This window comes from Oncorhynchus clarkii, chromosome 20 (assembly GCF_045791955.1).
Source record: "Oncorhynchus clarkii lewisi isolate Uvic-CL-2024 chromosome 20, UVic_Ocla_1.0, whole genome shotgun sequence".
Lineage (NCBI taxonomy): Eukaryota > Metazoa > Chordata > Actinopteri > Salmoniformes > Salmonidae > Oncorhynchus > Oncorhynchus clarkii.
Window position 1 is genome coordinate 38,826,877 of NC_092166.1, and position 12,007 is coordinate 38,838,883.

Genomic DNA, 12,007 nt, shown 5'->3' on the forward strand with positions numbered 1-12,007 from the left:
GTGTGGGATAGGAAGGTACAGTATAATGGACAGAGTGTGGGATAGGAAGGGACAGTATAGTGGACAGAGTTTGGGATAGGAAGGTACAGTATAATGGACAGAGTGTGGGATAGGAAGGTACAGTATAGTGGACAGAGTGTGGGATAGGAAGGTACAGTATAGTGGACAGAGTGTGGGATAGGAAGGTACAGTATAATGGACAGAGTGTGGGATAGGAAGGGACAGTATAATGGACAGAGTGTGGGATAGGACGGTACAGTATAATGGACAGAGTGTGGGATAGGAAGGTGCAGTATAATGGACAGAGTGTGGGATAGGAAGGTACAGTATAATGGACAGAGTGTGGGATAGGAAGGTACAGTATAGTGGGAAAAGGAAGGTACAGTATAGTGGACAGAGTGTGGGATAAGAAGGTACAGTATAGTGGTCAGAGTGTGGGATAGGAAGGTACATTATAGTGGACAGAGTGTGGGATAGGAAGGTACAGTATAATGGACAGAGTGTGGGATAGGAAGGTACAGTATAGTGGACAGAGTGTGGGATAGGAAGGTACAGTATAGTGGACAGAGTGGGGGATAGGAAGGTACAGTATAGTGGACAGAGTGTGGGATAAGAAGGTACAGTATAGTGGACAGAGTGTGGGATAGGAAGGTACAGTATAATGGACAGAGTGTGGGATAGGAAGGTACAGTATAATGGGCAGAGTGTGGGATAGGAAGGTACATTATAATGGACAGAGTGTGGGATAGGAAGGTGCAGTATAATGGACAGAGTGTGGGATAGGAAGGTACAGTATAGTGGACAGAGTGTGGGATAGGAAGGTACAGTATAGTGGACAGAGTGTGGGATAGGAAGGGACAGTATAGTGGGCAGAGTGTGGGATAGGAAGGTACAGTATAATGGACAGAGTGTGGGATAGGAAGGTACAGTATAGTGGACAGAGTGTGGGATAGGAAGGTACAGTATAGTGGACAGAGTGTGGGATAGGAAGGTACAGTATAATGGACAGAGTCTGGGATAGGAAGGGACAGTATAATGGACAGAGTGTGGGATAGGAAGGTACAGTATAGTGGGAAAAGGAAGGTACAGTATAGTGGACAGAGTGTGGGATAGGAAGGTACAGTATAATGGACAGAGTGTGGGATAGGAAGGGACAGTATAGTGGGCAGAGTGTGGGATAGGAAGGTACAGTATAATGGACAGAGTGTGGGATAGGAAGGTACAGTATAGTGGACAGAGTGTGGGATAGGAAGGTACAGTATAGTGGACAGAGTGTGGGATAGGAAGGTACAGTATAGTGGACAGAGTGTGGGATAGGAAGGTACAGTATAATGGACAGAGTGTGGGATAGGAAGGTACAGTATAGTGGACAGAGTGTGGGATAGGAAGGGACAGTATAGTGGACAGAGTGTGGGATAGGAAGGTACAGTTTAATGGACAGAGTGTGGGATAGGAAAGTACAGTATAGTGGACAGAGAGTGGGATAAGAAGGTACAGTATAGTGGACAGAGTGTGGGATAGAAAGGTACAGTATAATTGACAGTGTGGGATAGGAAGGTACAGTATAATGGACAGAGTGTGGGATAGGAAGGTGCAGTATAATGGACAGAGTGTGGGATAGGAAGGTACAGTATAGTGGACAGAGTGTGGGATAGGAAGGTACAGTATAATGGACAGAGTGTGGGATAGGAAGGTACAGTATAATTGACAGTGTGGGATAGGAAGGTACAGTATAGTGGGAAAAGGAAGGTACAGTATAGTGGACAGAGTGTGGGATAGGAAGGTACAGTATAATGGACAGAGTGTGGGATAGGAAGGTACAGTATAATGGACAGAGTGTGGGATAGGAAGGGACAGTATAGTGGACAGAGTTTGGGATAGGAAGGTACAGTATAATGGACAGAGTGTGGGATAGGAAGGTACAGTATAGTGGACAGAGTGTGGGATAGGAAGGTACAGTATAGTGGACAGAGTGTGGGATAGGAAGGTACAGTATAATGGACAGAGTGTGGGATAGGAAGGGACAGTATAATGGACAGAGTGTGGGATAGGACGGTACAGTATAATGGACAGAGTGTGGGATAGGAAGGTGCAGTATAATGGACAGAGTGTGGGATAGGAAGGTACAGTATAATGGACAGAGTGTGGGATAGGAAGGTACAGTATAGTGGGAAAAGGAAGGTACAGTATAGTGGACAGAGTGTGGGATAAGAAGGTACAGTATAGTGGTCAGAGTGTGGGATAGGAAGGTACATTATAGTGGACAGAGTGTGGGATAGGAAGGTACAGTATAATGGACAGAGTGTGGGATAGGAAGGTACAGTATAGTGGACAGAGTGTGGGATAGGAAGGTACAGTATAGTGGACAGAGTGGGGGATAGGAAGGTACAGTATAGTGGACAGAGTGTGGGATAAGAAGGTACAGTATAGTGGACAGAGTGTGGGATAGGAAGGTACAGTATAGTGGACAGAGTGTGGGATAGGAAGGTACAGTATAATGGGCAGAGTGTGGGATAGGAAGGTACATTATAATGGACAGAGTGTGGGATAGGAAGGTGCAGTATAATGGACAGAGTGTGGGATAGGAAGGTACAGTATAGTGGACAGAGTGTGGGATAGGAAGGTACAGTATAATGGACAGAGTGTGGGATAGGAAGGGACAGTATAGTGGGCAGAGTGTGGGATAGGAAGGTACAGTATAATGGACAGAGTGTGGGATAGGAAGGTACAGTATAGTGGACAGAGTGTGGGATAGGAAGGTACAGTATAGTGGACAGAGTGTGGGATAGGAAGGTACAGTATAATGGACAGAGTCTGGGATAGGAAGGGACAGTATAATGGACAGAGTGTGGGATAGGAAGGTACAGTATAGTGGGAAAAGGAAGGTACAGTATAGTGGACAGAGTGTGGGATAGGAAGGTACAGTATAATGGACAGAGTGTGGGATAGGAAGGGACAGTATAGTGGGCAGAGTGTGGGATAGGAAGGTACAGTATAATGGACAGAGTGTGGGATAGGAAGGTACAGTATAGTGGACAGAGTGTGGGATAGGAAGGTGCAGTATAGTGGACAGAGTGTGGGATAGGAAGGTACAGTATAGTGGACAGAGTGTGGGATAGGAAGGTACAGTATAATGGACAGAGTGTGGGATAGGAAGGTACAGTATAGTGGACAGAGTGTGGGATAGGAAGGGACAGTATAGTGGACAGAGTGTGGGATAGGAAGGTACAGTATAGTGGACAGTGTGGGATAGGAAGGTACAGTATAGTGGACAGAGTGTGGGATATGGAAGGTACAGTATAGTGGACAGAGTGTGGGATAGGAAGGTACAGTATAGTGGACAGAGTGTGGGATAGGAAGGTACAGTATAGTGGACAGAGTGTGGGATAAGAAGGTACAGTATAGTGGACAGAGTGTGGGATAGGAAGGTACAGTATAATGGACAGAGTGTGGGATAGGAAGGTACAGTATAATGGGCAGAGTGTGGGATAGGAAGGTACAGTATAGTTGACAGAGTGTGGGATAGGAAGGTACAGTATAGTGGACAGAGTGTGGGATAGGAAGGTACAGTATAGTAGGCAGAGTGTGGGATAGGAAGGTACAGTATAGTGGACAGAGTGTGGGATAGGAAGGTACAGTATAATGGACAGAGTGTGAGATTGGAAGGTACAGTATAATGGACAGAGTGTGGGATAGGAAGGTACAGTATAATGGACAGAGTGTGGGATAGGAAGGTACAGTATAGTGGACAGACAGAGTGTGGGATAGGAAGGTACAGTATAGTGGACAGAGTGTGGGATAGGAAGGTACAGTATAGTGGACAGAGTGTGGGATAGGAAGGTACAGTATAGTGGACAGAGTGTGGGATAGGAAGGTACAGTATAATGGACAGAGTGTGGGATAGGAAGGTACAGTATAATGGACAGAGTGTGGGATAGGAAGGTACAGTACAGTGGACAGAGTTTAGGATAGGAAGGTACAGTATAGTGGACAGAGTGTGGGATAGGAAGGTACAGTATAGTGGACAGAGTGTGGGATAGGAAGGTACAGTATAATGGACAGAGTGTGGGATAGGAAGGTACAGTATAATGGGCAGAGTGTGGGATAGGAAGGTACAGTATAGTGGAGAGAGTGTGGGATAGGAAGGTACAGTATAGTGGACAGAGTGTGGGATAGGAAGGTACAGTATAGTAGACAGAGTGTGGGATAGGAAGGTACAGTATAGTGGACAGAGTGTGGGATAGGAAGGTACAGTATAATGGACAGAGTGTGAGATAGGAAGGTACAGTATAATGGACAGAGTGTGGGATAGGAAGGTACAGTATAATGGACAGAGTGTGGGATAGGAAGGTACAGTATAGTGGACAGACAGAGTGTGGGATAGGAAGGTACAGTATAGTGGACAGAGTGTGGGATAGGAAGGTACAGTATAGTGGACAGTGTGTGGGATAGGAAGGTACAGTATAATGGACAGAGTGTGGGATAGGAAGGTACAGTATAGTGGACAGAGTGTGGGATAGGAAGGTACAGTATAGTGGTCAGAGTGTGGGATAGGAAGGTACAGTATAGTGGACAGAGTGTGGGATAGGAAGGTACAGTTTAATGGACAGAGTGTGGGATAGGAAAGTACAGTATAGTGGACAGAGAGTGGGATAGGAAGGTACAGTATAGTGGACAGAGTGTGGGATAGGAAAGTACAGTATAATGGACAGAGTGTGGGATAGGAAGGTACAGTATAGTGGACAGTGTGGGATAGGAAGGTACAGTATAGTGGACAGAGTGTGGGATAGGAAGGTACAGTATAATGGGATAGGAAGGTGCAGTATAATGGACAGAGTGTGGGATAGAAAGGTACAGTATAATTGACAGTGTGGGATAGGAAGGTACAGTATAATGGACAGAGTGTGGGATAGGAAGGTGCAGTATAATGGACAGAGTGTGGGATAGGAAGGTACAGTATAGTGGACAGAGTGTGGGATAGGAAGGTACAGTATAATGGACAGAGTGTGGGATAGGAAGGTACAGTATAATTGACAGTGTGGGATAGGAAGGTACAGTATAGTGGGAAAAGGAAGGTACAGTATAGTGGACAGAGTGTGGGATAAGAAGGTACAGTATAGTGGTCAGAGTGTGGGATAGGAAGGTACATTATAGTGGACAGAGTGTGGGATAGGAAGGTACAGTATAGTGGACAGTGTGGGATAGGAAGGTGCAGTATAGTGGACAGAGTGTGGGATAGGAAGGTACAGTATAGTGGACAGAGTGTGGGATAGGAAGGTACAGTATAATGGACAGAGTGTGGGATAGGAAGGTACAGTATAGTGGACAGAGTGTGGGATAGGAAGGTACAGTATAGTGGACAGAGTGTGGGATAGGAAGGTACAGTATAGTGGACAGTGTGGGATAGGAAGGTACAGTATAGTGGACAGAGTGTGGGATATGGAAGGTACAGTATAGTGGACAGAGTAGTGGACAGATAAGAAGGTACAGTATAGTGGACAGAGTGTGGGATAGGAAGTATAGTGGACATACAGTATAGTGGACAGAGTGTGGGATAAGAAGGTACAGTATAATGGACAGAGTGTGGGATAGGAAGGTACAGTATAGTGGACAGAGTGTGGGATAGGAAGGTACAGTATAATGGACAGAGTGTGGGATAGGAAGGTACAGTATAGTGGACAGAGTGTGGGATAGGAAGGTACAGTATAGTGGACAGAGTGTGGTATAGGAAGGTACAGTATAATGGACAGAGTGTGGGATAGGAAGGTACAGTATAATGTGCAGAGTGTGGGATAGGAAGGTACAGTATAATGGACAGAGTGTGGGATAGGAAGGTGCAGTATAATGGACAGAGTGTGGGATAGGAAGGTACAGTATAGTGGACAGAGTGTGGGATAGGAAGGTACAGTATAATGGACAGAGTGTGGGATAGGAAGGGACAGTATAGTGGACAGAGTGTGGGATAGGAAGGTACAGTATAATGGACAGAGTGTGGGATAGGAAGGTACAGTATAGTGGACAGAGTGTGGGATAGGAAGGTACAGTATAGTGGACAGAGTGTGGGATAGGAAGGTACAGTACAATGGACAGAGTGTGGGATAGGAAGGGACAGTATAATGGACAGAGTGTGGGATAGGAAGGTACAGTATAATGGACAGAGTGTGGGATAGGAAGGTGCAGTATAATGGACAGAGTGTGGGATAGGAAGGTACAGTATAATGGACAGAGTGTGGGATAGGAAGGTGCAGTATAATGGACAGAGTGTGGGATAGGAAGGTACAGTATAATGGACAGAGTGTGGGATAGGAAAGTACAGTATAATGGACAGAGTGTGGGATAGGAAGGTACAGTATAGTGGACAGTGTGGGATAGGAAGGTACAGTATAGTGGACAGAGTGTGGGATAGGAAGGTACAGTATAATGGGATAGGAAGGTGCAGTATAATGGACAGAGTGTGGGATCGGAAGGTACAGTATAGTGGACAGAGTGTGGGATAGGAAGGTACAGTATAATGGACAGAGTGTGGGATCGGAAGGTACAGTATAATGGACAGAGTGTGGGATAGGAAGGTACAGTATAGTGCACAGAGTGTGGGATAGGAAGGTACAGTGTAATGGACAGAGTGTGGGATAGGAAGGTACAGTATAATTTACAGTGTGGGATAGGAAGGTACAGTATAATGGACAGAGTGTGGGATAGGAAGGTACAGTATAGTGGACAGAGTGTGGGATAGGAAGGTACAGTATAGTGGACAGAGTGTGGGATAGGAAGGGACAGTATAGTGGACAGAGTGTGGGATAGGAAGGTACAGTATAGTGGACAGAGTGTGGGATAGGAAGGTACAGTATAGTGGACAGAGTGTGGGATAGGAAGGTACAGTATAGTGGACAGTGTGGGATAGGAAGGTACAGTATAGTGGACAGAGTGTGGGATATGGAAGGTACAGTATAGTGGACAGAGTGTGGGATAGGAAGGTACAGTATAGTGGACAGAGTGTGGGATAAGAAGGTACAGTATAGTGGGCAGAGTGTGGGATAGGAAGGTACAGTATAATGGACAGAGTGTGGGATATGAAGATGCAGTATAATGGACAGAGTGTGGGATAGGAAGGTACAATATAGTGGACAGAGTGTGGGATAGGAAGGTACAGTATAATGGACAGAGTGTGGGATAGGAAGGGACAGTATAGTGGACAGAGTTTGGGATAGGAAGGTACAGTATAATGGACAGAGTGTGGGATAGGAAGGGACAGTATAATGGACAGAGTGTGGGATAGGACGGTACAGTATAATGGACAGAGTGTGGGATAGGAAGGTGCAGTATAATGGACAGAGTGTGGGATAGGAAGGTACAGTATAATGGACAGAGTGTGGGATAGGAAGGTGCAGTATAATGGACAGAGTGTGGGATAGGAAGGTACAGTATAATGGACAGAGTGTGGGATAGGAAGGTACAGTATAATGGACAGAGTGTGGGATAGGAAGGTACAGTATAGTGGACAGAGTGTGGGATAGGAAGGTACAGTATAATGGACAGAGTGTGGGATCGGAAGGTACAGTATAATGGACAGAGTGTGGGATAGGAAGGTACAGTATAGTGCACAGAGTGTGGGATAGGAAGGTACAGTGTAATGGACAGAGTGTGGGATAGGAAGGTACAGTATAATTTACAGTGTGGGATAGGAAGGTACAGTATAATGGACAGAGTGTGGGATAGGAAGGTACAGTATAGTGGACAGAGTGTGGGATAGGAAGGTACAGTATAGTGGACAGAGTGTGGGATAGGAAAGTACAGTATAGTGGACAGAGTGTGGGATAGGAAGGTACAGTATAATGGACAGAGTGTGGGATAGGAAGGTACAGTATAATGGACAGAGTGTGGGATAGGAAGGGACAGTATAGTGGACAGAGTTTGGGATAGGAAGGTACAGTATAATGGACAGAGTGTGGGATAGGAAGGTACAGTATAGTGGACAGAGTGTGGGATAGGAAGGTACAGTATAGTGGACAGAGTGTGGGATAGGAAGGTACAGTATAATGGACAGAGTGTGGGATAGGAAGGGACAGTATAATGGACAGAGTGTGGGATAGGACGGTACAGTATAATGGACAGAGTGTGGGATAGGAAGGTGCAGTATAATGGACAGAGTGTGGGATAGGAAGGTACAGTATAATGGACAGAGTGTGGGATAGGAAGGTGCAGTATAATGGACAGAGTGTGGGATAGGAAGGTACAGTATAATGGACAGAGTGTGGGATAGGAAGGTACAGTATAATGGACAGAGTGTGGGATAGGAAGGTACAGTATAGTGGACAGAGTGTGGGATAGGAAGGTACAGTATAATGGACAGAGTGTGGGATCGGAAGGTACAGTATAATGGACAGAGTGTGGGATAGGAAGGTACAGTATAGTGCACAGAGTGTGGGATAGGAAGGTACAGTGTAATGGACAGAGTGTGGGATAGGAAGGTACAGTATAATGGACAGAGTGTGGGATAGGAAGGTGCAGTATAATGGACAGAGTGTGGGATAGGAAGGTACAGTATAATGGACACAGTGTGGGATAGGAAGGTACAGTATAATGGACAGAGTGTGGGATAGGAAGGTACAGTATAGTGGACAGAGTGTGGGATAGGAAGGTACAGTATAGTGGACAGAGTGTGGGATAGGAAGGTACAGTATAATGGACAGAGTGTGGGATAGGAAGGTACAGTATAGTGGACAGAGTGTGGGATAGGAAGGTACAGTATAGTTGACAGAGTGTGGGATAGGAAGGTACAGTATAATGTTTACGTTGACTGACATGTTTCATAAGATGTTGTCAGGGTACAGAGTTTCAGCTGGTCATTAACATGTGTTTTAATGTTTACACATAGTAATGCGGGGGGGACAGAGAGAGAATATGTACGATCATTCAGACCACCTAGCACCTCTTCCTATTTACTTCAATCTCTCTCTCTGGAATTATCGCCTTACATGTCACAAGTGCGTGCCATCCCTTATAACTGCCCCCGCCACAGTCCCTCTCCCTCTTCCTCTCTCCTGGCTGTCTGAGATTCCAGGCATGTGTGTGTCAGTAAAATAAGCTCCTGTGTTCGGCCCCTTCTTATCCAGAACACACTATGGAGCCGCCACGGCCACAGCTCTGAAAGCCTTGGCCGCGGAGTAGCCCTCTGCATCCCTGAACGGCCCAACGACACTCCCATGTCTGTGTGTTTTAGCGTTAGTGTGTGTGTTTGGATTCACTGTGGCTTCCAAGAGGTCAGGAAGACACTTTTGTAGTATTTTCTTTCTCCCGTTGTTTTTTCACTTGACACCGCAAGACCGATGACTGATATATTGTGCCTACCGGGAAGAAGATATCTAACGATTACCGGACTTTCTGGTCTATATCACGGACATCTCAAACGGTTCACGTATTTTCCTGTAGCACGGCCATGTCAAATGGGTACCGTGTTCTCTGACGTATAAGGGCCATGTCTGCGGGTGGCCGTTGTTTTTAAAGTGACATGTCTAACGGTCACCGTACTCTGTCGCAGCACCTCAATGACCTGAAGAAGGAGAACTTCAGCCTCAAGCTCCGCATCTACTTCCTGGAGGAGAGGATCCAGCAGAAGTTCGAGGACAGCAGCGACCATGTCTACCGCACAGTGAGTGACTGGCACACATTAATACACACTGCCTGTCGTTGGTCCTGTTTGAAATAGAACTGAGCCAAACTCTAGCTGGAGGAGAAGGGGCGAGCTGATACACTCAACAATGCTTTAGCACATCTGTAGGGAACGTAGGTTCTGGAATGTCTCAATACCCGCAGGCTTTCATTCCATTGAGGCACTGAAACATTTAAATAAATATATATGGAATTTTCTTCATGATGAGTATTGTTTAGCGCGACTATGACCATGGGAGTTGGAAAGACAACACAAACAGATTTGGGACCAGGCTACCGTGTGTGTCCCCCCGTGGAGAATCTAGCACTTCCTTCCCCTCTGATGTCATTGTCCTACCACAGGGAACCATGCAGTGAGTGTTTGTATAGATATCATAGTTCCTATGCCTTACCCTCAGTATAATGGTACACAGACAGCTCCTAATCCCAGGGAAAGGGCAGCAGTCTGGGGGCACAGGGTGTTAGCCTGCTGCCTGCATGTTCAAAGGGGGTAGACGGGAGGGTGTGTGAGATCATATACTGTGTGACTCTTATTAAACCAGCTGTTCTCTGTGTGCATATGGAAACTGGTCAATTCTCCAGAATCCCCGTAGACCACCACTCCAGATGGGTAGATAGATTAGCGTGCGTGGCTATGTGCTGCGTGTGTGTTTGTATTTTTCCAAGATGGCTGACCTGATCCAAACAAACAAGACCTGAATGTGCTCGGACTTATCATCCTTTATCTCTACATGCCACAGCTAACTGAGTGGAGAGAGGTTCGACCAAACTGTCCCTTTCATGTTTGAGCATGTTATGGTAGGGTATTAAGCGCTCAATATCTCATGTACGGTTAAAGCTTCATCGGTTTAATAACCTTTTATTCATATAAGGGGAGTCTCACTTCAAGACCGTGCAAGACAATATGATGATACGGTCACTTCATTGTCTTCATGTTTACATATCTTGCATCACTCATCTCAGATGTGTACACTGTATTTTATACCATCTATTGCATCTTACCTATGCCACTGTCATTGCTCATCCATATATTTATATGTATATATTCTTTTCATTCCTTTACTTAGATTTGTGTGTAGTAGGTAGCTGTTGTGTAATTGTTAGATTACATGTTAGATATTGCTGCACTGTCGGATATGCTTAACACCCCGGCAGTCCTACAATCTAAGCTAGATGCCCTCAATCTCACTCAAATCATCAAGGAACCCACCAGGTACAACCCTAACTCTGTAAACAAGGGCACCCTCATTGACGTCATCCTGACCAACTGGCCCTCCAAATACACCTCCGCTGTCTTCAACCAGGATCTCAGCGATCACTGCCTCATTGCCTGTATCCGCTACGGAGCCGCAGTCAAACGACCACCCCTCATCACTGTCAAACGCTCCCTAAAACACTTCTGTGAGCAGGCCTTTCTAATCGACCTGGCCCGGGTATCCTGGAAGGACATTGACCTCATCCCGTCAGTTGAGGATGCCTGGTCTTTCTTTAAAAGTAACTTCCTCACCATTTTAGATAAGCATGCTCGTTCAAAAAATGCAGAACTAAGAACAGATATAGCCCCTGGTTCACTCCAGACCTGACTGCCCTCGACCAGCACAAAAACATCCTGTGGCGGACTGCACTAACATCGAATAGTCCCCGCGATATGCAACTGTTCAGGGAAGTCAGGAACCAATACACACAGTCAGTCAGGAAAGCTAAAGCCAACTTCTTCAGGCAGAAGTTTGCATCCTGTAGCTCCAACTCCAAAAAGTTCTGGGACACTGTGAAGTCCATGGAGAACAAGAGCACCTCCTCCCAGCTGCCCACTGCACTGAGGCTAGGTAACACGGTCACCACCGATAAATCCATGATTATCGAAAACTTCAACAAGCATTTCTCAACGGCTGGCCATGCCTTCCGCCTGGCTACTCCAACCTCGGCCAACAGCTCCCCCCCCCCCCCTCGCAGCTACTCGCCCAAGCCTCTCCAGGTTCTCCTTTACCCAAATCCAGATAGCAGATGTTCTGAAAGAGCTGCAAAACCTGGACCCGTACAAATCAGCTGGGCTTGACAATATGGACCCTCTATTCCTGAAACTATCCGCCGCCATTGTCGCAACCCCTATTACCAGCCTGTTCAACCTCTCTTTCATATCGTCTGAGATCCCCAAGGATTGGAAAGCTGCCGCAGTCATCCCCCTCTTCAAAGGGGGCGACACCCTGGACCCAAACTGTTACAGACCTATATCCATCCTGCCCTGCCTATCTAAGGTCTTCGAAAGCCAAGTCAACAAACAGGTCACTGACCATCTTGAATCCCACCGTACCTTCTCCGCTGTGCAATCTGGTTTCCG

General features: G+C 46.2%; 1 protein-coding gene across 2 annotated transcripts in view; it reads left to right on the forward strand.

Moving 5' to 3' along the window:
* Positions 1 to 12,007, forward strand: part of LOC139376335 (myomegalin-like) — a 134,907-nt gene that overhangs the window by 45,286 nt on the left and 77,614 nt on the right. Inside the window, exon 4 of one of the 2 annotated variants that reach the window (XM_071118747.1) lies at positions 9,539 to 9,649. In XM_071118747.1, coding sequence (XP_070974848.1) covers positions 9,539 to 9,649 — 111 coding nt within the window. Of the gene's footprint in view, positions 1 to 9,111; positions 9,650 to 12,007 lie in introns of those variants that run through there. The other variant, XM_071118748.1, reaches the window with a different exon arrangement.